Genomic DNA, 25,519 nt, shown 5'->3' with positions numbered 1-25,519 from the left:
TTGTTGTTATTTTCCAGGTTTGAATCCTGGCTTTGTGTGACCTCCAGCGAGTTTCTTAGCCTGCCTGGGCCCAGCTTTTTTATAAAATGGGAACCACATTTGTGCCCATCTCATACAGTTGCTGGGAAGGTTAAAAAATAAAGATCAGTAAAATGCTTAGAACAGCACCTGCCACATGGTTACAGCTTTGCAAGTATTGGCTGAATACCTTTCGATCACTGCTGGGGTCAATATTTAATATTTAATCAATGATTGATAATAATTGTTATTATCAATCAATTCTTGGCTGGGTGCAGTGGCTCATGCCTGCAATCCCAGCACTTTTGGAGGCCAAAGCAGGTGGATCATCTGAGCTCAGGTGTTTGAGAACAGCTTGGGCAACATGATGAAACCCTGTCTCTAACAAAAATACAAAAAATTAAGTCAGGCGGGGTGGTGCGTGCCTGCAATCCCAACTACTTGGGAGGCTGAGGTGGGGGGATCACTTGAGCCTAGGAGGCGGAGTTTGCAGTGAGCTGAGATCACGCCACCACGCTCCAGCCTGGGTGACAGACTGAGACTGTCTCAAAAAAAAAAAAAAAAAAAAAATCAAGGAAACTGATTTACAGAACAGTTTACAGAACAGTTTTGTAAATAGTACAGACAGTTCCCATATTCTCTGTATCCAGTTTCTGTGTCATTAACCTTCTTACTCATTCCTGGGGAGGTGTGCATTTTTTGAAGTTTTTTTCTTTGAATACTTCAGGGGATTTGGCTGAAACCCACAGACTGACTCCCTTAGGAATTTGCACACAGTGGCCAAGGGGAGAAGTAGGCCTGTTTGTTCAGACGTGGGACAAAGCCAGAGGAGTGAGGGTTTGAGGGTTCAGGATTCCCCACGGCCGGCTCTGCAGTCACCTCCATCTCAGCGTAGCTGCTCCCAGCCTCAACGTGGCCCCCGTCCTCCACTGTGTACTGTGTCAGCTTCCCAGCCGAGGGGGATCTCAGGACCGTAGGATCGTTCTCCTTCTCAAACACACATGTCTTATTGCCGATGGTAATTCGGTAACTGGGAGAGAGGAGGAGTGGGTAGGAAGACTGATGAGGACCATCAACCCAGCAAGCCCTAGTCCGGCTTTCAATACCATTTCCGCTTCCTAAAGGGGGAGTGTACCCTCTACATTCCCAAAGGGTGGCATTTGATAGTTATCTCAGAGACACTGAGAGTGAGGTCGGTGAACAAAAGGCTGTGATGCTTTCTTTGTGAGGCCGAGGTGGGAGGATCGCTTGAGGCCAGGAGTTTAAGACAAGCCTGGGCAACACAATGAGACCCTGTCTCTACAAAAAATTTAAAAAAAAAAAAATTAGCTGGGCATGGTAGCACATGCCAGGAGTCCCAGCTACTCAGGAGGCTGAGGCAGGAGAATCCTTTAAGCCCAGGAGTTCGAGGCTATTGTGAGCTATAATTACTCCGTCACCCAGGCTGGAGTGCAGTGACACAATCATGGTTCACTGAAGTCTCGACCTCCCTGGGGTCAGGTGATCCTCCCATCACAACCCCCTGATTTGCGCTACTACACTTGGCTAATTGTTATATTTTATAGAGATGGGGTTTTGCCATGTTGCCCAGGCTAGTCTCAAACTTCTGGACTCAAGTGATCAGGGTCTCACTCTTGCCCAGGCTGGGCAACAGAGTAAGAACCAGTCTTTATTTATTTTATTTTTTATTTTTTATTTTTTGAGACAGAGTCTCGCTCTGTTGCCCAGGCTGGAGTGCAGTGGTGTGATCTCGGCTCACTGCAAGCTCCGCCTCCTGGGTTCACACCATTCTCCTGCCTCAGCCTCCCAAGTAGGTGGGACTAAGGTACCTGCCACCACACCAGGCTAATTTTTTTTGTATTTTTTAGGAGAGACAGGCTTTCACCATGTTAGCCAGGATGGTCTCAATCACCTGACCTCGTGATCCACCCCCCTCGACCTCCCAAAGTGCTGGGATGACAGGCGTGAGCCACCGTGCCCGGCCGAGAACCAGTCTTTAAAATAAAATAATAAAAAAGATGTGACCCTTTTTTGGCTGAAAGCTGGTTCCTTTTACTGACATACTTCCAACAGGGCCTGACACAGAAAAATCGATCAGTGGATATAATTCAACAAATATTTACTGACTCAAAGTCTTAACCTTTGAACTGGGGAGAGTGGAACCTATAATAATCCTGAATATTCTTGGCAGATAGAACATGGGTTGAAAAAGAGATAACAGGCGGGGTGCGGTGGCTCATGCCTGCAATCCCAGCACTTTGGGAGGCCGAAGCTGGCTGACTGCTTCAGTCCAGAAGTTCAAGACCAGCCTGGGCAACATGGCAAAACCCCGTCTCTACAAAAAGTACAAAAATTAGCTGGGCATGGTGGCATGTCCTTGTAGTCCCAGCAACTTGGACTGAGGTGAGGGAATCATCTTGGAGCCCAGGAAGTCAAGGCTGCAGTCATGATCGTACCACTGTACTCCAGCCTGGGTGACAGAGTGAGACCCTCTCTCAAAAAAAAAAAAAAAAAAAAAAAAAGGAAATAACAAAACATTACTCTGGCATAAACCTAGTCTGCCTTCTTCCCAAATATTAAGGATTAAAAAGTCTCCACTCTCTAACTGGAGCTTTTCAGACTTTTCAGACATCCCCTCTCCTTCTGTCACCTTGGCCGGGTCTGTTTCATCGCGTGACCTAGGTGTGATCAGACACACTGGAAGCAGAGCATCTTTGGGGCCTATCTCACTATCTCACGAGTCCCTGTGCTAAGAGCTTCCAGGACATCTTGTGTGTTACCCGTCAGGTACACAACACCCTTTCCTGCCACTATCTGTTTGTTCAGTGTGTCATCTTCCCCAATGGGCTGGAACCTCGGCAAGTCGCACCCAGAATGCTATCCCAACACCTAGCACAGCGCCTGGTACGGAGGAGCTTGGTAGGGCACTGCCGCGCTAACTGGGTGGATGCCGGAGCTCAGATGCACAGGCAGCAGGCACCTCGTCACACACCTCGCAGGCCACGGAGCTGGGAGTCATGTCCCGTTCAGCTCTGAATCCCCACCAACCAGGTTACTAGAAAAGGGCCCCTAGGATCCTCCCCTAAATATCTGCCAGTTGCACAGAATTCCAACCAAGAGATTAACTTCTCTGCACACCCCCAGAATTTACCGGAGAGGCACCTTCTCTAACACCCTTGGATCTGCACATAGGCCAGCACTGGGTTTTCCATGCCTAGGACAGAGAGCTGTGCACGCCCAGCCCACAGTGGGACTCGCACCCCCACGAACCTGTCAACCTCTTCCTTCATGTAGGTGGTGTAGCTGTTCCCATTGTAGGAGAGCAGGAGCCCCCCATCGTTCAGCCGGTGGGCGTCAATCTCGATGTGGCAGCCATTCATGATGAGAACGAACATCGTCAGAGACTGCCGGGCCACCTGTGGGGACAGGCCCCTTGTCACCGCCTGGGTTCAGGATGTGCTCCCAGAGCACTGTTTGGCCCCACTGACAACAAACAAGAGCTGGCTGTCCACCACAGAGGGCCAAGATGAACACCCCTGTCTCTTGGATCCAGCCCTCACAATCCCTGCCAAGGGAGCAGCTGCTGATGGGGCTGGGGGAGGCCTGGAGTAGCAAGCCACACCTGCCCGTGGGTAATATAGTCGCTGTCAAGCCATGTTGCCGACTGCATGCCCTCTGGGGCTAGTCTCCCTTCTGATTCCTGTCTCCAGCTCTCACTCTGGGTGAGGCAGCCTCAGAGACTCCACCAGCAGCCAGGTGCAATGGACTAAATGTTTGTGTCCCCACAAAATTCATAAGTTGAAATCCCAACCCCTAATGTGATGGCTTTAGGAGGTGGAACCTTTGGGAGGTGATTAGATCATGAAGGTGGGGCCCTCGTAAAAGAAATTAGTGCCCTTATGTAAGATGCCCTGTAGAGCTCCATGGCCCCTTTCTGACATCTAAGGACATAGTGAAAGGACAGCATCTATGAAATGAAAGGTGGGTCCTCAGTAGATACCAAATCTGCCAGGGTCTTGATTTTGACCTTCCCAGCCTAGAGAATTGTGAGACATACAGTGTGTGGTTTAGAAGCCACTCAGTCTTCGGTGTTTTATGACAGTAGCCCAAATGGACTAAGACACCTGAACGTAGACTAGGGCTCTGCTCCCCAGACCCAGCTCTGCCCAGGAGCACACAAGAGCTTTCGGACATGTGAGAGAAACACAGCCAAGCCCTGGTCCCAGCACTACATCTGCCTCTAGGAAGAGTGCCTGCCCCATCTGGTACTTCAGTTCAGTTTTCTCTCAGAAAACACACACCCTAAAGGGCCTTCAACCTATAAAATACACATTTTATGACACAAGGTAGCAAGAAATAGAAGAATGTGTATTGCAGCACTATTTGTAATAACAACAAAAATTAGAACCAAATTAGCAAGCCAACAACCTTGCAATGGAACACTCTAGATCTGCCCTGTCCGATAGGGTGACCCCTAACCACACACAGCTATTTAAATTGATCAAAATTAAACAAAATGTAAACTTCAGTTCCTCAGTCACACTTGCCACTTTCAAGTGCTCAGTCACCGCATAAGGGCAGCATCTTGGACACAGCAGGTAAGGAACGTTCCCATCACTACTGAAAGTGCGGGGAGACAGTGCTGTAGACATGAGTTTAGACTCGTGTTAAAGAAAACTTGTTAATAACATGGAAAACTTTATGCCACGATCATATCAAAGCTGCAAAACTGTATTTGCACCATGATCTCAACTTTGTAAAATTAATGCAAAAGAAAAAATATGTAACAAAGATTTGCTAAAATGTTCACCAGGATTACCTCTAGGCATTAGCACATGATGGATTTGTTTTCCTCATTTTTTAGGCTCACTTGAAATTTTGAAATTTTCTACATTGTGCATGTGTGACATTTAAAATCAAGTTAGGGGCAGCCAGGTCCCCAAAGGTAGCCAAGAGGCATTAGGGGCAAAGGAGGATGATTGTGAAAGCACACCCTGATCAATGACAAACAGGTTGAGTTAAACTAAAGCCCCCAAATCTCCCAAGTTGTGAGTTCTACTCATGCTCATCTATATTAAATAGAAAGTATTAGTTAAAAAAAACAAAAATTCTGTCTCAGAAGCAGACTCAAACTCTGTCCTCTTTTCCCTCCCGACAATTCCTGGAACCTGGAATGTGACCTTATTTGGAATGGGGTCTCTGCAGATGGAACTAAGATGAAATCATACTGGATCAGGGTAGGCGTTAAATCCAAGGTGACTGGTGTTCATACAAAGAGACACAAAGACACAGTCATGAAAGACAATGTGAACACACACACACACACACACACACACATACACACACACAGAGGCAGAGGCCGGGGGGTGGCTCATGCCTGTAATCCCAGCACTTTGGGAGGCCAAGGCAGGCAGATCACTTGAGCTTAGGAGTTCAAGACCAGCCTAGGCAACATGGTGAAATCCCATTTCTACCAAAAATACAAAAATTAGCCAGGCATGGTGGCATATGCCTATAATCTCAGCTACTCAGGAGGCTGAGGCAGGAGAATCGCTTGAACCTGGGAGATGGAGGTTGCAGTGAGCCAAGATTGCACCACTGCACTCCAGCCTGGGCGACAGAGCGAGGCTCCGTTTGGGAAAACAAAAAAACCAGAGACGGAGACGGGCAAGGCAGCCACAAGCCAAAAATTACCAGGGACTGCCAGCAGCACCAAAAGCTGGCAAGGCTCGGAACAGATCCTGCCCCAGCGCCTTCTTCAGAGAGACCACGGCCCGCCAACACCTTGATCTTACACTTGGCCTCCAGAACTGGGACAGAATAAATTTTTGTTGGTTTAAACCAGTTTGTGGTACCTTGTCACCGCAACTACAGGAAACTTATCCACGCTCCACTGTGCCCTCTGCGGACTGCACAGCCCTACATGTTCTAAAAGCCAAAGTGTTTAGGTGTCAAGGTCACGGACTACACGGGCATTCCTGAGGAACACAAGTGCTCAAACCCAAGCATGGGCAAATCCACTCCAGGGATGGTTCATGGAAGAAAGAAACTCCCTGAAGCTTGCACAGTGTTGGAGACATCGGAGAGGCACGGGGGCATTTACCTTGAGAATGTACTTAATGCCTCCGTAAATTAATTCCACATCTACGATGTTCAGTAGTGAATCCGCTGGGAGGACCTGGCCCCTGAAAGAAAAGACAGGGCCATGGTCAGCCTTGGGAGGGACTGAGAACTCCACAGCCATTCCTTGCATTTAAAAAAATTACGCAGCTCTCTGCATCAGCAAACCTGACTGTACTAAAAATGCTAAGCCTGGGCCGGGTGCAGTGGCTCACGCCTGTAATCCCTGCACCTTGGGAGGCCGAGGCAGGCATATCACTTGAGGCCAAGAGTTCAAGACCAGCCTGGCCAACATGGCAAAACCCCATCTCTACTAAAAATACAAAAATTAGCTAGACATGGTGACATGCACCTGTCAATCCAGCTACTCAGGAGGCTGAGGCACAAGAATTGCTTGAAAGCAGAGGGGGTGGAGGTTGCAGTGAGCTGAGATTGCACCATTGCACTCCAGGCTGGGTGACAGAGCGAGACTGTATCTCAAAAAAAAAAAAAAGCTAAGTCTGATTAAAAGGCACGCACAGAACCTGAATCACCCCGAGGAGCCTGATATTGCTCAGAACTTAAGGAATCAGCACTTGCTGAAGGATCTGAAATCTTAAAAACGCTTTTCGGGAGCAAAATCCATAATGGCCTCTCGGAAAAATTTCACATATGGGATCCTGCCTCCTGCTTATGAAAGAAACCTAAGCAGGGACTACGATTCTACTACCGTTCAAAAGCATAACAAAGCACTAAAAACGTTTCTCGCCAGCACGGTGGCTCAAACCTATAATCTCAGCACATTTAAGAGTTTAGGCAGGAGGATTGCTTGAGGCCACGAGTTTGAGAACAGCCTGGGGGGAAATATAGCGAGATCCCATCCATACAGAAAATTTTAAAAATTGGCCAGGCATGATGGCATGCACTGGTGGCCCCAACTACTTGGGAGGCTGAGGTGGGAGGATCACTGGAGCCCAGGAAGTCGAGGCTGCAGTGAGCCGTGATCACACCACTGCACTCTAGCCTGGGTGACAGCCTGGATGACAGAGAACTCTCAAAAAAAAAAAAAAAAAAAAAAAGTCCTTTTACTTTCTTTTTGATAGTTCCTTTGGCCTCTTGCAGTAGTTATTCACTGGGGGTGATTATTCTGCTCCTAACCCTGGGACATTGGGCAATGTCTGGAGATGTATTTGATTGTCATGGCTCAGAGGGAAGGGCTGCTCCTGGCATTTAGCGGGGAGAGGCCAGGAATGCTGCTAACATCCTACGATGCACAGGACAGGCTCCCAAACAAAAAAATGATCCAGCACAAAACGTTAAGGTGCTGAGGCTGAGAAACCCCGGCCTATCCTAACAGAGATCGCCTGGTTGCTTTCCATTCTGGTCCATTTTATGATGACCCTCTGATTTAGGTGAGGGTCTGGGAATGCACCCATTTGTAGAGATGACCTTTCAGCCGCTTTGCTTCCCAAATCCACCTCCTTGAACTCAGAACTCCTGACTATTATGATGTACCTTACACAAGTCAGCATGGATCTGTACACAACAGTCTGTACACTGACTGCCACCCTGGCCTCGAGAATCCCATTCCCTGACCCACGGCCTCTTTGAGGGTGGCCTAGGTTGATCCGCAGAGGAATTTCCCCGAGGCAAGACCGGAGGAGAGACTCACCAATTGCCTGGTGACTCATTGGCCACACAAATAAAGGAGACAGGTTCTACCTCCTAAGCTGCTAACACATATCACAAAAGCAGAAGGGAACTGCCACAGGCCCTACCTTTCCAGGCAGTGTAAGAAATCTGTCATGCACGTTCTGAACATCGCATCGGCCACGTTCAAGGCCCCGCATACCACCCCAAGCATGATATCCGGTTTCTCCGCCTAGGAAAGAATGTACTTCAGTATCCTCAGGAAGCTGAGGTCTCGGCCATCCAGAGGGGAGACACAGGCAGCTCACTCTCCACCTGCACTTTCTCAGCAATGAGGTAGTCCAACCACCCGGTGTCGATGTCATTGTTCTGGAAGCTCTCCGTCTCCAGGAGGTTAATGAGGTATTCCACGGTGGTCCTAAAGTCACCTCGGATGGACAGTTCCTTCAAAGCCACCACCATGTTCCTTGAAGGGAAAGGCACATGGATCATTCTCCAAATTCATGCATACATCAACAGAGTCACTGCAATCATGTGGTTTAGAGAACTAGAAAAGCACAGGAGTGGCCAGGTGTGGTGGCTCATGCCTGTAATCCCAGCACTTTGGGAGGTTGAGGTAGGTGTATCACTTGAGGTCAGGAGTTCGAGACCAGCCTGGTCAACATGGTGAAACCCCATTTCTACCAAAAACACAAAAATTAGCTCAGCATGGTGGAGCACACCTGTAATCCCAGCTACTCGGGAGGCTGAGGCAGGAGAATCGCTTGAACCTGGGAGGCAGATGTTGCAGTGAGCTGAGATCGCCACTGCACTCCAGCCTGGGCGACAGAGCGAGACTCTGTCTCAAGAAAGAAAAGAAAGAAAGGAAAAAAAAAGAAAAGAAAAGAAAAGAGAGGAGAGGAGAGGAGAAAAAAAAGAAAAGGAAAGGAAAGAGAAAAGAAAAGCACAGGAGTTAAGAGAAGGCTCTGACTGACACAGCCAGTACATTGATTCAGCACCACGGTTTACTGCCTGGGTAATCTTGGCCAAGTGACTTGGGAGCTCTGGGCCTCACTTTCCTCATAAGGAAAATGGGGAAACAGCCCTGACTTCAGAAGGGTGTTTTCGAATTGAAAGGAGACAACCCATGTAATGCACATGGCCACTGGTCGATAAATGTTAACTACAATGAATGTGATTAGTTACCATTGTTATCATTATTGACTATAATAGTTAATGATTAGTAGACAGAGAACCGGCCAGCCATGGTGGTTCACGCCTGTAATCCCAGTACTTTGGGAGTCTGAGGCGGGGGGACTGCTTGAAGCGAGGAGTTCAAGATCAGCCTGGGAAAAATAGTGAGACCCTATCTCTACAAAAAAGTTTTTTAAATCAGCCAAGCTTGGTGGTACGTGACTGTATTCCCAGCTACTCAGGAGGCTGAAGGGGGAAGATCACTTGAGCCCAGGAGTTTGAGGCTGCAGTGAGCTATGATCACACCACTGCATTCTAGCCTGGGCAACACAGTGAGACACCATCTCTTAAGAAAAGACAGAGGGAAAATTGGTCACTGCCTCTGTCTCTACCTTGACCTATTCCAATCTCCTCCTGTCCCCAGAGCTGGTGCCACCCTCTCACCATCCACACAGCTGCTCCACCTGTGTATGTGGGGTGCACCTGCAGATGAATGGCACTGTCACCTGGCTCAGGGGCCTGGTGGGCCCCATGGCTGCCTCTCCCCAACACATAGCCTCCAATCTCCAAGCGCACCAGTTCAAATGGCTAAACCTCAGGCTGGGTGTGGTGGCTCACGCCTGTAATCCCAGCACTTTGGGAGGCCAAGGTGGGCGGATCATCTGAGGTCGGGTGTTCAAGACCAGCCTGACCAACATGGAGAAACTCCATCTCTACTAAAAATACAAAATTAGCCAGGCGTGGTGGTGCATGCCTGTAATCCCAGCTACTTGGGAAGCTGAGGCAAGAGAATCACTTGAACCCGGGAGGCAAGGTTGCGGTGAGCCAAGATCGTGGCATTGCACTCCAGCCTGGACAACAAGAGCGAAACTCCATCTGAAAAAAAAAAACACAAATGGCTAGACCTCTACTCCTTATGGATTCACGGTGAGTGTGGGCAGGTATCTGAATACCTCTTCTTCTGGGAGAGAAAGCTTTCTTTCTTTCTCTTTTGAGACGGAGTCTCACTCTGTTGCCCAGGTTGGAGTGCAGTGGCACAATCTCAGCTCACTACAACCCCCGCCTCCCAGGTTCAAGTGATTCTCCTGCCTCAGCCTCCCAAGTAGCTGGGATTACAGGCGCCCACCACCATGCCTGGCTAATTGTTATATTTTTAGTAGAGATGGGGTTTCACTCTTGTTGCCCAGGGTGGTCTTGAACTTAGTGCTGGGATTACACGCGTGAGCCATCAAGCCCCAATTTTTTTTTTTTCCCCGAGACGGAGTTTCACTCTTGTTGCCCAGGCTGGTGTGAAATGGCATGATCTCAGCTCACTGCAACCTTTACCTCCCAGGTTCAAGCAATTCTCCTGCCTCAGCCTCCTGAATAGCTGATATTACAGGCAGCCACCAGGACGCCCCGCTAATTTTTGTATTTTTAGTAGAGACAGGGTTTCGTCATGTTGGCCAGGCTGGTCGTAAACTCCTGGCTTCAAGTGATCCGCCGTGGCCTCCGAAACTGCTGGGATTACAGGCATGAGCCACTGTGCCTAGCCGAGAAAGTTTGCATGTCTTGCGGCATCCTGTGTGCTGTCAGCAGGTAACAGGGAAGGACACTGATGACCCCATTTTGGGGGTGAGAAAATGAAGACCCAATGAGGTCAAACAAGGGTATCCACAGGCCATGAGTCAGCTGTGGGTCTGGAAGCTGGGTCTGAGTTAACCCGCTGGCCTCACGGGTGCGTGGCTTGTCCCAGTTTCCTCAGGGCAGTCCCCATTTTAGCACTGAGAAGTCCTTCAGCCTGAGAAACCAGTGCCAGGAAAACCAGGAGAGTTGATCCCCCTGCTGGACTCTCACTAAGAGCAATAAGAAAAGCTGGAATTTCTGCCTATGAGTTCTGTTGAAGTTGCAGTTGGTCCACTCGTGGCATGTGACAAGCCACAGGTCACTTCACTCGGAGGGGTCTGGGTTGGCTGACCTGTCTCCTGTGTCCTATTAAGCCCTTTTTGCTGCAATCTTTCATAAACTTCAAGGATCTCAATTTTTCACTAAGCATGATTAAAATTAATTATTCTAAGCTGGCAAAGAACGCCTGATCATCAAAACTGCCCAACTCAATTCAATTCATGGCTAAGTGCCCCAGGCCAGATTTTAATGCTAAGGCCTTTGGGATTTTTTCACTCCGAAGGGCAGTTATTTACCCACACAAAAACCTTTAATTACAAAGTAAACTAGTTTTCTACCTTTCCACACCCATGTCAAGTCAGGGCAAGTGTCGGATGTGGTGTGTCAGAATTGGGGGGTCCCTCTGTCAATGTGGGCTTCTCAGCTCTGCAGAAACTATCACAAGCATGGGGGGACTTGGCTGAGCTGGGGACATGGGGCTGCTGTCACAGGCCTCAGGGTGGTGGGTGGTTCACAGCAGGACACACTCCTTAAAATTTAGTCTTCCGTGTGAAATACAGACAATTGGGGAACTACCGATAAGGTTTAAATGTAAAGGAGTTTCCCTCCCACTTTCTTCAGCTATAGTACTTAGCACCTTTTAAACTTTGGGTATCTCCTTGAACAATCTTTAGATCTCCTTCAAGCTAAACCTCTTATAAGCTCAAGACCAAATGACATGGTGCACTCATTTTACTTTGTGGATCTTCAATAAAGGAAAAGGGCAGGCTTTGATCTTGAACTTCAAGCACAGGGTATTTAAAATGGGGCCTACCCTGTGATTTACTTTTCTGGGTCTCCTCAAATGCAACTGTATCTGAAGCCCCAGGCGACCTTTTAGTTTCTTAAAGGAAGGAATTGGGAAAAGGAGGAAGTGGGAAGGGAAGGAAAGAAGGAAGGAAGGAAAGACCGAGGAAGAAAGGGAGGGGGAGGAAAGCAGAAAAGGGAGGAAAAGAAGGAAGGAGGGAGAAAGGGAGGAAGAAAGAAAACAGGAAGACGGGGCGGGGGGGGGGGAAGGGGAGGAGAGGGGAGGGGAGGGAATGGAAGGGGAGGGGAGGGCAGAAGAGGGGAGGAAGGAAGGAAGACAATGGAAGGGAAGGAAAGAAGAAAGAAGGGAGAGAGGCTGAGAGGGAGGGAGGGAAGGAAGGAAGGAAGGAAGGAAGGAAGGAAGGAAGGAAGGAAGGAAGGAAGGAAGGAAGGAAGGAAGGAAGGGAAGGAAGGAAAGAAGGAAGGGAGAGAGATACTGACGAAATGGCCTCTTCCCGGTTCTCTCCCCAGGAGAAGCAGTGCCCAAACTGGGAATCCGCAAACTCATGCAGGCCTCCAGTAGCAGCCACACTGAAGTAACCCCACACGTTCTTGCTGCTGCGGAAATTCAGTTCCTGGACAGTCCCAGAGCTCGGCTTAAACCCCTGGAGTCCAGACAGAAAATGCAAAATGGAAGAAATCATTACTCCAGATATATTTTCATCAGAATTCAGTCCTGGGAAAACCCAAGAACCCCTACCCTAACCAAAAGCTTAGCATAGGTTTTCATTATCTAGAATTGGAAATCTAACCTGTCTTCACTTTTATTTAAACTTTTTATATTCACCTCTGCAGGTGAAGAAATCTAGGGCGTCCCAGGCAGGGCCCTTACTGCTGGGAAGGGGCCATTTCATCGGTATTTCCTTCCTTTCCTCTCTCCTTCCTTCCTCCTTCCCTCTCTCCCTCTCTCTCTCCCTTCTTCCTTCCTCACTTCCCCCTTCCCTCCTTCCTTTTCTACCCCTTCCTCCCTCCCTCCCTCCATCCCGGTCTACCTCACCCCATTGGCCAGGCTGCTGCCAACACACACCTCATCCCCTCTGGGGGAATGGCCCGTCTCCCTCTGAGTACAGTTTTGGTAAGAGTGGGTGGACATGGCACCTGTCACTGGGACTAGGGCTCCTGAACTAAGGGATGAAGGTTTCTGGGAGAGGTATGTAGAGGTGAGAGATGGAGAGATCCAAGAGCCTGAGCTGTTGCCATACCTGGTCCTCCATCCTCCCAGGAACGTGGGAACTAGCCCTCATCCCTCCAAAAAATTCCCCCTTTGCATGTCCACCAGAGTCGGTATTTGGTTCACAGCCAAGAACCCCAAACGAATGCAGCTACCCTAGCTTAAAATTATTTAATTAAAAGGGGTGGAGGTGTACTGTACCCTCTCTTACCCCCAGGTTCCTGAGTGCAATAATTAAGCCATTAAGTTGTAGTAGATTGACGACTCCTGTGACAATCAATGGTTGGTATGCATGTAAACTGTAAGGGATGCCAGTTGGTTTGTTTTTTAAGATCCAAGTAAGACCAAGTCACAAAGGGACTGTCTACAATGAGCCAGACACACAGGGCCAGAAATCCAAGGACTGGGGTTCTAAACCTGGCTGCTTGTCCCAAAGATAGGCATGGCTTTTGGAATCCACTGACGGGTCTCAGCAGGTCCCAGACAAGAGACAGGAAGCAAGTTACACCAGGCTCTTTGCCTGTAATGTGGGGTGACAATGTCCAGCAGCAGGAGTTCCTGTAAGTGAGCACTGAGACACGGGAAGGCTCGGCCCAGAGCCTGGCAATAATCCAAAAATCCAATAAATCCAGCTGGGTGCAGTGGCTCACGCCCGTAATCCCAACACTTTGGGAGGCCGAGGCAGGAGGATCACTTGAAGTCAGGAGTTCGAGACAAGCCTGGACAATATGGTGAAACCCCGTCTCTACTAAAAATACAAAAATTAGCCAGGCATGGTGGCAGGCACCTGTAATCCCAGCTACTTGGGAGGCTGAGGCACGAGAATCGCTTGAACCTGGGAGGCGGAGGTCGTAGTGAGCCAAGATCGCGTCACTGCACTCCAGCCTGGGTGACAGAGTGAGACTTCATCTCACAAAAACAAGAATAAAAATAAATAAAAATCCAATAAATCCAATAATCCAATAAACCATGGCATGTCCCTTCCCATGCCTCAGTTTCCCCATTTGTAAACTGAGATGCCTGGATAGCTTATGGGTGTCTCTTCTCAGGCCAACATCCAGGGTCCCCACATGCTGGGAGATCTGAGATGGTGGAAACACAGGGGCCCGCATAACTTGCCTCGTCTGGGTTTTCACTGGTGATTCTGGCGGCAATGACGTGGCCTCGGGCGAGGGGAGGGTTTGAGGGGGTTTCGAAAGAAATGGGAGTCACTCCCCATGGCGACTCTCCATACAGAAGCCGGATATCCTTCAGCCGGTGCAGTGGCACGCCCATGGCGATCTAAAATCAAGAGATCCAACCCACAGACTGTCAGCCCTACCAGAACACGGCCCTAAAACACCAGGCACAGTGGTAGATGCAATAGAGGTTCAGTCAATGATTTAGGATATACAGACACTACTTTATAGACAACATGGTGCTGTACTGTGGCCAGAGAGCCAAAGAAAGAAAAAGCCGTAAGGCATGAACCTTTCATGGTGGAGCAAATAGTACATCTGGGAAAAGGAAAAATATTTATGAAAGGACATCACACAAGAAAATACATGCATTAAGTAAAAGCACTAGACTTTTAGAGCTAGGAAAGGTGAGAAGAAACCGTGTTGGCTGTAGAGTTAAAGGAGGTTTTGGTAAAGGGTACCCGAAGAGGAAACTGGACATGAAGAATTGGTAAAAAATAGACAATTATGGAACCAGCTTAACCAAATGATCAGAGTTAACATGCTTCATGATGGGATGTATTAAGGACACAACACCTGTGTAGCATTCTGCCAAAATGTGTAGCAGGAATCGAACAAGGAAGAAACATCAGAGAAATCCACAGTGAGGGACATTCTGCCTGAGCTCCTCAAAAATGCCAGTGTTCATGCCTGTAATCCTAGCACTTTGGGAGGCCGAAGCAGGCAGATCGCTCGAGCCTAGGAGTTGGAGACCGGTCTGGGCAACATAATGAGACCACATCTCTACAGAAAAAATTGAAAAAACATTAGCCGGGCATGGTGACTTGCACCTGTGGTCCCAGCCACTCAGGAGGCTGAGGAGGGAGGGCTACTCGAGCCTGGGAGGTTGAAGCTATAGTGAGTCATGATTGTATCACTGCACTCCAGCCTGAGTGACAGAGCAAGACTCCATCACAAAAAAAAAAAAAAGAAAAAAAAATTAATGCCGATGTCAAGGATGAAAAAAGACTATGGAATGCTTTCAGATTAAAGAGATTAAAGACACATGAAAATAAAATGGAATATGTCACCCTGGGTTGGATCCTGGATTTAAGAGACAAACAAAAAATAGCCATAAAGGGACATTATTGGAACAACAGGGAAAATATTTAATGTGAATGGTATATGTTAGATATAGATGTGGTATCAATGCTATATTTCTCAAGTGTCATAACTGCACTAGGGTATTGGACCAGAATGTTCTTGTTCTAGGGGGCCCTTAGAATAAAGTATTCAGAGGCCATATGTTACGAAGTTTCATTCAAACCATTGCTCAAAAGATTTAGCCCATGGCCAGGCACAATGACACACACCTGTAATCCCAACATTTTGGGAGGCCGAGGTGGGCTGATCAATTGAGGTCAGGAGTTTGAGACCAGCATGGCCAACATGGTGAAGCCCTGCCTCTACTAAAAATACAAAAATTAGCTGGGTGTGGTGGCGTGCACCTATAATCCCAGCTACTTGGGAGACTGAGGCAGAAGAATCACTTGAACCTGGGAGGTGGAGGTTGTAGTGAGCCAAGATCACACCACTGCACTCCAGCCTGGGTGACAGAGAGAGACTCCATCTCAAAAAAAAAAAAAAAAAAAGATTGAGCCCCCTAAAATTATACAAACAGACAGAAGAGAGGCAAAGCAAATGTGGCAACTGATGGATCTACATGCAGGGTGTATGAGTGTTAATTGTATCATTCTTGCAACTTTTTGAAATCTTTCAAACTAAAAAAAATAGAGAAATTTTTTTTTTTTATTCTGCGGAAGGAAGAAAAAGAGGAAGGGAGGAAGACCAGCCTGGGCAATATAATGAGATCCCATTATGGGAAGAAAGAAGGAAGGAAGAAAACAGTAAAAAAATTTAGAGAAGAAATAAAGGACATCCAAATTGGAAAGGAAGAAGTCCAATTATCCTTGTTTACAGATGATATGATCTTAAAATTGGAAAAACCTAAAGAATCCACCAAAAAACTACTCAAATTGATAAAAAAAAAATTCAATAAATCTACAGTATACAAAATCAACACATAAAAATCAGTAGCATTTCTATATGCCAAGAGCGAACGATCTGGAAAAAAAAATCAAGAAAGTAATTCCATTTATGATAGCTACAAATAAAATAAAATCCCTGGAATAAACTTAACCAAAGAAGTAAAAGGTCTCGATAATAAAAAGCATAAAACATTGATGTAAGACATTGAAGAGAACACAAAAAAATGGAAAGATATTCCATGTTCATGGTTTGGTAGAATCAGTATTGTTAAAATGGTTGTATTACCCAAAGCAATCTATAGATTCAATGCAATCCCTATCAAAATACCAATGACATTCCTTACAGAAATAGAAAAAAAAAATTCTAAACTTTATATGGAAACACAAAAGACCCAGAATAGCCAATACCATCCTGAATAAAAAGAACAAACACTGGAGGAATCAAATTACCTGACTAGGAGTTATACTACAGAGCTACAGTAACCAAAACAGGGTGGCACTGACATAAAAACAAACACATAGACCAATAGGACAGAATAGAGAACCCAGAAACAAATCCATACATCTACAGTGAACTCATTTTTGACAAACTTGCAAAGAACACGCAGTGGGAAAAAAGTCTCTTCAATAAATGGCGCTGGGAAAACTGGATATCCATATGCCGAATCATAAATGAAGAATCAAATTCTTCAAATCAAAATGAACTAAAGACTTAAATCTAAGACCTCAAATTATGAAACTACTAGAAGAAAACATTCAGGGAACTCTTGGGAATGTCAGTCTGGGAAAAAATTTATTGAGTAATACCCCAAAGGCACAGACAACTAAAGCAAAAAAGGAACAAACGGGATCAAATCAAGTTAAGAAACTTTTGCACAGCAAAGGAAACAATCAACAAAGGGAAGAGACAACCCACAGCATGGGAGAAAATATTTGCAAACTATCCACCTGACAAGGGATTAATAACCAGAATACATAAGCACCTCAAGGATGAGCAGGGTGACTCATACCTGTAATACCAGCACTTTGGGAGGCTGAGGTGGGAGGGTTGCTTGAACTCAAGAGTTTGAGACCAGCCTAGGAAACATAGCGAGACCTTATCTCTACAAAAAATTTTAAAAAGTCAGCTGCGCATGGTGGTGTACACCTGTAGTCTCAGCTACTCAGGAGGCTGATGTGGGAGACTCACTTGAGCCCAGGAGGTCAAGACTGCAGTGACCCATGATCATGCCACTGCATTCCAGCCTGGGCAACAGAGCAAGGTTCTGTCTCAAAAACAAAAAAGAAGCTAAAACAACTCAGTAGGAAAAAGTCTAATGAATCCCATTAAAAATAGACAAAAGATCTGAATAGACATTTCCCAAAAGAAGACATACAAATGGCAAACAGGCATATGAAAAGGCACTCAACATCACTGAACATCAGAGAAATGCAAATCAAAACTACAATGAGACATCGTCTCACTTAGAATGGCTTTTATCCAAAAGACAGGCAATAAGAAATGCTAGTGGCCAGGCATGGTGGCTCAAGCCTGTAATCCCAGCACCTTGGGAGGCCGAGGTGGGTGGATCACGAGATCAGGAGATCAAGACTATCCTGGCTAACACGGTGAAATCCCGTCTCTACTAAAAATACAAAAATTAGCTGAGCGTCATGGCGTGCGCCTATAGTCCCAGATACTCAGGAGGCTGAGGCAGGAGAATTGCCTGAACCTGTGAAGTGGAAGTTGCAGTGAGCCGAGATCATGCCACTGCACTCCAGCCTGGGTGACAGAGCAAGACTAAGTCTCAAAAAAAAAAAAAAAAAAAAAAAAAAGAAAAGAAAGAAAGAAAAGAAAAAAAAAGAAATGCTAGCAAGGACGTAAAGAAAAGGGGCCCCTCATACACTGTTGGTAGAACTCAAAATTAGTACGACCACTATGGAGGACAATATGGAGGTTCCTCAAAAAAACTAGAAGTAGACGGGTGCCCAAGATGGCCGAATAGGAACAGCTCCAGCCTCCAGCTCCCAGCATTAGTGACACAGAAGATGGGTGACTTCTTCATTTTCAACTGAGGTACCGGATTCATTTCACTGGGGCGTGTCAGACAGCTGATGCTGGTCCACGGTTACAGCCCGACGAGCGAAGCTGAAGCAGGGCGAGGCACCGCCTCACCTGGGAAGCGCAAGGGGGAACGGAATTCCTTTTCCTAGCCAAGGGAAATTGAGACACAGAACACCTGGAAAATCGGGTAACTCCCACCCTAATACTGTGCTTTACCAAGGGTCTTAGCAAACGGCACACCAGGAGATTATATCCCACACCTGGCCCAAAGGGTCCCACACCCACGGAGCCTCCCTCATTGCTAGCACAGCAGTCTGAGATCTAACTGCAAGGTGGCAGGGAGGCTGGGGAGGGGTGCCCGCCATTGCTGAGGCTTAAGTAGATAAACAAAGCTGCCAGGAAGCTCGAATTGGGTGCAGCCCACCGCAGCTCAAGGAGGCCTGCCTGCCTCTGTAGACTCCACCTCTGGGGACAGGGCATAGCTAAACAAAAAGCAGCAGAAACCTCTGCAGATGTAAAAGTCCCCGTCTGACAGCTTTGAAGAGAGCAGTGGTTCTCCCAGCACGGAGGTTGAGATCTGAGAACGGACAGACTGCCTGCTCAAGTGGGTCCCCAACCCCTGAGTAGCCTAACACGGAGACATCCCCCACTAGGTGCAGACCGACACCTCACACCTCACACGGTGGGGTACACCTGAGATGGAGCTTTCAGAGCAAGAATCAGATAGCAGCACTTGCTGTTCAGCAATATTCTGCAGCCTCCGCTGCTGATACCCAGGCAAACAGGGTCTGGAGTGGACCTCAAGCAATCTCCAGCAGACCTACAGCTGAGGGTCCTGACTGTTAGAAGGAAAACTAACAAACAGAAAGGACACCCACACCAAAACCCCATCAGTACGTCACCATCATCAAAGACCAAAGGCAGACAAAACCACAAAGATGGGGAAAAAGCAGTGCAGAAAAGCTGGAAATTCAAAAAATCAGAGCACATCTCCCCCTCCAAAGGAATGCAGCTCATCGCCAGCAACGGAACAAAGCTGGACGGAGAATGACTTTGACGAGTTCAGAGAAGAAGGCTTCAGTCAATCGAACTTCTCAGAGCTAAAGGAGGAACTACATAACCAGTGCAAAGAAACTAAAAACCTTGAAAAAAGAATGGATGAATGGATAACTAGAATAATCAATGCAGAGAAGACCTTAAAAGAACTGATAGAGATGAAAACCATGACATGAGAAATACGTGACAAATGCACAAGCTTCAGTAACTGACTCGATCAACTGGAAGAAAGATTATCAGTGACTGAAGATCAAATGAATGAAATGAAGCAAGAAGAGAAATGTAGAGAAAAAAGAGTAAAAAGAAATGAACAAAGCCTCCAAGAAATATGGGATTATGTGAAAAGACCAAATCTACATCTGATTGGTGTGCCTGAAAGTGACGGGGAAAATGGAACCAAGTTGGAAAATACTCTGCAGGATATCATCCAGGAGAACTTCCCCAACCTAGTAAGGCAGGCCAACATTCAAATTCAGGAAATACAGAGAATGCCACAAAGATACTCCTCGAGAAGAGAAACTCCAAGACACATAATTGTCAGATTCACCAAAGTTGAAATGAAAGAAAAAATGTTAAGGGCAGCCAGAGAGAAAGGTCGGGTTACCTACAAAGGGAAGCTCATCAGACTAACAGCAGATCTCTTGGCAGAAACTCTACAATCGAGAAGAGAGTGGGGGCCAATATTCAACATTCTTAAAGAAAAGAATTTTCAACCCAGAATTTCATATCCAGCCAAACTAAGTTTCATAAGTGAAGGAGAAATAAAATCCTTTACAGACAAGCAAATGCTTAGAGATTTTGTCACCACCAGGCCTGCCCTACAAGAGATCCTGAAGGAAGCACTAAACATGGAAAGGAACAACCAGTACCAGCCATTGCAAAAACATGCCAAAATGTAAAGTCCATCGATGCTAGGAAGAAACTGCATCAACTAACAAGCAAAATAACCGACTAATATCATAATGACAGTATCAAGTTCACACATAACAATATTAACCTTAAATGTAAATGGACTAAATGGTCCAATTAAAAGACACAGACTGGCAAATTGGATAAAGAGTCAAGACCCATCAGTTTGCTGTATTCAGGAGACCCATCTCACATGCAGAGACACACAAAGGCTCAAAATAAAGGGATGGAGGAAGATCTACCAAGCAAATGGAAAACAAAAAAAAGCAGGGGTTGCAGTCCTAGTCTCTGATAAAACAGACTTTAAACCATCAAAGATCAAAAGAGACAAAGTAGGCCATTACATAACAGTAAAGGGATCAATTCATCAGGAAGAGGTAACTATCCTAAATATATATGCATCCAATACAGGAGCACCCAGATTCACAAAGTAAGTCCTTAGAGACTTACAAAGAGATTTAGACTCCCATACAATAATAACGGGAGACTTTAACACCCCACTGTCAACATTAGACAGATCAACGAGACAGAAAGTTAACAAGGATATCCAGGAATTGAACTCAACTCTGTACCAAGCAGACCTAATAGACATCTACAGAACTCTCCACCCCAAATCAACAGAATGTACATTCTTCTCAGCACCACATCGCACTTATTCCAAAACTGACCACATAGTTGGAAGTAAAGCACTCTTCAGCAAATGTAAAGAACAAAAATTATAACAAACTGTCTCTCAGACCACAGTGCAATCAAACTAGAACTCAGGACTAAGAAACTCAATCAAAATCGCTCAACTACATGGAAACTGAACAACCTGCTCCTGAATGACTACTGGGTACATAACGAAATGAAGGCAGAAATAAAGATGTTCATTGAAACCAACGAGAACAAAGATACAACATACCAGAATCTCTGGGACACATTTAAAGCAGTGTGTAGAGGAAAATTTATAGCACTAAATGCCCACAAGAGAAAGCAGGAAATATCTAAAATTGACATCCTAACATCACAATTAAAAGAACTAGAGAAGCAAGAGCAAACACATTCAAAAGCTAGCAGAAGGCAAGAAATAACTAAGATCAGAGCAGAACTGAAGGAGATAGAGACACAAAAAACCCTCCAAAAAAATCAATGAATCCAGGAGCTGGCTTTTTGAAAAGATCAACAAAATTGATAGACCGCTAGCAAGACTAATAAAGAAGAAAAGAGAGAAGAATCAAATAGACGCAATAAAAAATGATAAAGGGGATATCATCACCGACCCCACATAAATACAAACTACCATCAGAGAATACCATAAATACTTCTACACAAATAAACTAGAAAACCTAGAAGAAATGATAATTTCCTGGACACTTACACTCTCCCAAGACTAAACCAGGAAGAAGTTGAATCCCTGAATAGACCAATAGCAGGCTCTGAAATTGAGGCAATAATTAATAGCCTACCAACCAAAAAAAGTCCAGGACCAGATGGATTCACAGCTGAACTCTACCGGAGATACAAGGAGGAGCTGGTACCATTCCTTCTGAAACTATTCCAATCAATAGAAAAAGAGGGAATCCTCGCTAACTCATTTTATGAGGCCAACATCATCCTGATACCAAAGCCTGGCAGAGACACAACAAAAAAAGAGAATTTTAGACCAATATCCCTGATGAACATCGACGCAAAAATCTTCAATAAAATACTGGCAAACCGAATCCAGCAGCACATTAAAAAGCTTATCCACCATGATCAAGTGGGCTTCATCCCTGGGATGCAAGGCTGGTTCAACATATGCAAATCAATAAATGTAATCCAGCATATAAACAGAACCAAAGACAAAAACCACATGATAATCTCAATAGATGCAGAAAAGGCCTTTGACAAAATTCAACAGCCCTTCATGCTAAAAACTCTCAATAAATTCGGTATTGATGGAATGTATCTCAAAATAGTAAGAGCTATTTATGACAAACCCACAGCCAATATCATACTGAATGGGCAAAAACTGGAAGCATTCCCTTTGAAAACTGGCACAAGACAGGGATGCCCTCTCTCACCACTCCTATTCAACATAGTGTTGGAAGTTCTGGCTAGGGCAATCAGGCAACAGAAAGGAATAAAGGGTATTCAGTTAGGAAAAGAAGAAGTCAAATTGTCCCTGTTTGCAGATGACATGATTGTATATTTAGAAAACCCCATCGTCTCAGCCCAAAATCTCCTTAAGCTGATAAGCAACTTCAGCAAAGTCTCAGGACACAAAATCAATGTTCAAAAATCACAAGCATTCTTACACACCAGTAACAGACAAACAGAGGGCCAAATCATGAATGAACTCCCATTCACAATATCTTCAAAGGGAATAAAATACCTAGGAATCCAACTTACAAGGGATGTAAAGGACCTCTTCTAGGAGAACTACAAACCACTGCTCAGTGAAATAAAAGAGGACACAAACAAATGGAAGAACATACCATGCTCATGGATAGGAAGAATCAATATTGTGAAAATGGCCATACTGCCCAAGGTAATTTATAGATTCAATGTCATCCCCATTAAGCTACCAATGACTTTCTTCACAGAATTGGAAAAAACTGCTTTAAAGTTCATATGAAACCAGAAAAGACTCACATTGCCAAGACAATCCTAAGCCAAAAGAACAAAGCTGGAGGCATCATACTACCTGACTTCAAACTATACTACAAGGCTACAGTAACCAAAACAGCATAGTACTGGTACCAAAACAGAGACATAGACCAATGGAACAGAACAGAGCCCTCAGAAATAATACCACACATCTACAGCCATCTGATCTTTGACAAACCTGAGAGAAACAAAAAATGGGGAAAGGATTCCCTATTTAATAAATGGTGCTGGGAAAATTGGCTAGCCATAAGTAGAAAGCTGAAACTGGATCCTTTCCTTACTCCTTATACAAAAATTAATTCAAGATAGGTTAGAGACTTAAATGTTAGACCTAAAACCATAAAAACCCTAGAAGAAAACCTAGGTAATACCATTCAGGACATAGGCATGGGCAAGGACTTCATGTCTAAAACACAAAAAGCAACAGCAACAAAAGCCAAAATTGACAAATGGGATCTAATTAAACTAAAGAGCTTCCGCACAGCAAAAGAAACTACCATCAGAGTGAACAGGGAACCTACAGAATGGGAGAAAATTTTTGCAATCTACTCATCTGACAAAGGGCTAATATCTAGAACCTACAAAGAACTCAAACAAATTTACAAGAAAAAAGCAAACAACCCCATCAAAAAGTGGGCAAAGGATATGAACAGACACTTCTCAAAAGAAGACATTCATACAGCCAACAGACACATGAAAAAATGCTCATCATCACTCACCATCAAAGAAATGCAAATCAAAACCACAATGAGATACCATCTCACACCAGTTAGAATGGCGATCATTAAGAAATCAGGAAACAACAGGTGCTGGAGAGGATGTGGAGAAATAGGAACAATTTTACACTGTTGGTGGGACTGTAAACTAGTTCAACCATTGTGGAAAACAGTGTGGTGATTCCTCAAGGATCTAGAACTAGAAATACCATTTGATCCAGCCATCTCATTACTGGGTATATACCCAAAGGATTATAAATCATGCTGCTATAAAGACACATGCACACGTATGTTTATTGCGGCACTATTCACAATAGCAAAGACTTGGAATCAACCCAAATGTCCATCAATGACAGACTGGATTAAGAAAATGTGGCACATATACACCATGGAATACTATGCAGCCATAAAAAAGGATGAGTTTGTGTCCTTTGTAGGGACATAGATGCAGCTGGAAACCATCATTCTCAGCAAACTATCACAAGAACAGAAAACCAAACACCGCATGTTCTCACTCATAGGTGAGAACTGAAAAATGAGATCACTTGGACACAGGAAGGGGAACATCACACACCGGGGCCTATTGTGGGGAGGGGACAGGGGGAGGGATAGCATTAGGAGATATACCTAATGTAAATGATGAGTTAATGGGTACAGGACACCAACATGGCACATGTATACATATGTAACAAACCTGCATGTTGTGTACATGTACCCTAGAACTTAAAGTATAATAATAATAATAATAAAAACTAGAAGTAGAACTATCAAACAATCTAGCAATCCTACTGCTAAATATATACTGAAAAGAAAGGAAATCAGTATATTGAAGAGATATCTGTACTCCCATGTTTATTGTAGCACTATTCACAATAGCCAAGATTTGGAATCAACCTAAATGTCCATCAACAGATGATTGGATAAAGAAAATGTGGTACAGGCTGAGCACAGTGGCTCATGCCTGTAATCCCAGCACTTTGGGAGGCTGAGGCGGGTGGATCATCTGAGATCAGGAATTTGAGACCAGCCTGGCCAATATGGTGAAACCCCATCTCTACCAAAAATGCAAAAATTAGCTGGGCATGGTGGTGTGCACCTGTAATCCCAACTACTAGGGAGGCTGACGCAGGATAATTGCTTGAACACAGGAGGTGGAGGTTGCAGTGAGCTGAGATCGCACCACTACACTCCAGCCTAGGCAACAGAGCGAGACTCCATCTCAAAAACAAGAAAGAAAGAAAAAAGATAATGTGGTACCTTCACACAATGGAATACTATTCAGACATGAAAAAAGAATGAGACCATCATTTGCGACAACACAGATGGAACTGGAGAACATTATGTTAAATGAAATGAGCCAGGCACAGAAAAACAAACTTTGCATGTTCTCACTCATTTGTGGGAGCTAAAAATTAAAACAACGGAACTCACAGACACAGAGAGTAGAATGATGGCTACCAGAGGCTGGAAAGGAAGAGAGAGGGGCATGGAAGGCGAGGATGGTTAATGGGCGCAAAAATGTAGTGATTAATAGAATGAATACGGCCTAGTATTTGATATAGCACAACAGGGTGACTACAGTCAACAATAATTTATTGTACATCTTAAAATTAAAAGAGTATAATTGGAATATTCATAACACCATAACACAAAGAAAGGATAAATGCTGGAGGGGGATGGATACCCATTTACTCTGATGTGATTATTACACATTGCATGCCTGGGAGGCGGAGGCTGCAGTGAGCTGAGATTGTGCCATTGCACTCTAGCCTGGGCGACAGAGCAAGACTCCATCTCAAAAAAACAAAAACAAAAACAAAAATCTCTTGCACCCTGTAAATATATATACTTACTATATACCCATAAAAATTAAAAATAAAAAAAAAATTTAGAGTTCCCTTTAACCCAAGAGTTTACAACTCTGGGTCACATATTCTTAACAGGGGTAATACTGCCTCTGAAGAGACAAATATTTGTTCTTGGGAGTGAAAAAAACTCACTCTTTTCATGAATAAAGCACAGATACATCTACAATATCCAAACAGATATGTGGTATATCTGTGATATTAAAATTTCACAAGACAGGGATTAGGATATAAAATGTGTCCAAAGGATCT

General features: G+C 45.2%; 1 protein-coding gene across 5 annotated transcripts in view; it reads right to left on the bottom strand.

The window, feature by feature from the left end:
• Positions 1-25,519, bottom strand: part of ACACB (acetyl-CoA carboxylase beta) — a 162,621-nt gene that overhangs the window by 68,768 nt on the left and 68,334 nt on the right. For all 5 annotated transcript variants that reach the window (XM_073021076.1, XM_037996568.2, XM_037996570.2 and 2 more), the window contains 7 exons: positions 13,961-14,122; positions 12,112-12,275; positions 8,083-8,233; positions 7,896-7,999; positions 6,122-6,203; positions 3,289-3,434; positions 898-1,048 (listed from right to left, as the gene is read on the bottom strand). In XM_073021076.1, the coding sequence (XP_072877177.1) occupies positions 898-1,048; positions 3,289-3,434; positions 6,122-6,203; positions 7,896-7,999; positions 8,083-8,233; positions 12,112-12,275; positions 13,961-14,122 (960 nt within the window). The remainder of the gene's footprint in view (positions 1-897; positions 1,049-3,288; positions 3,435-6,121; positions 6,204-7,895; positions 8,000-8,082; positions 8,234-12,111; positions 12,276-13,960; positions 14,123-25,519) is intronic.

This window comes from Chlorocebus sabaeus, chromosome 11 (assembly GCF_047675955.1).
Source record: "Chlorocebus sabaeus isolate Y175 chromosome 11, mChlSab1.0.hap1, whole genome shotgun sequence".
NCBI classification, from domain to species: Eukaryota; Metazoa; Chordata; class Mammalia; order Primates; family Cercopithecidae; genus Chlorocebus; species Chlorocebus sabaeus.
Note: the sequence above shows the minus strand (reverse complement) of the source record. Positions and strands in the feature narration are given on the sequence as shown.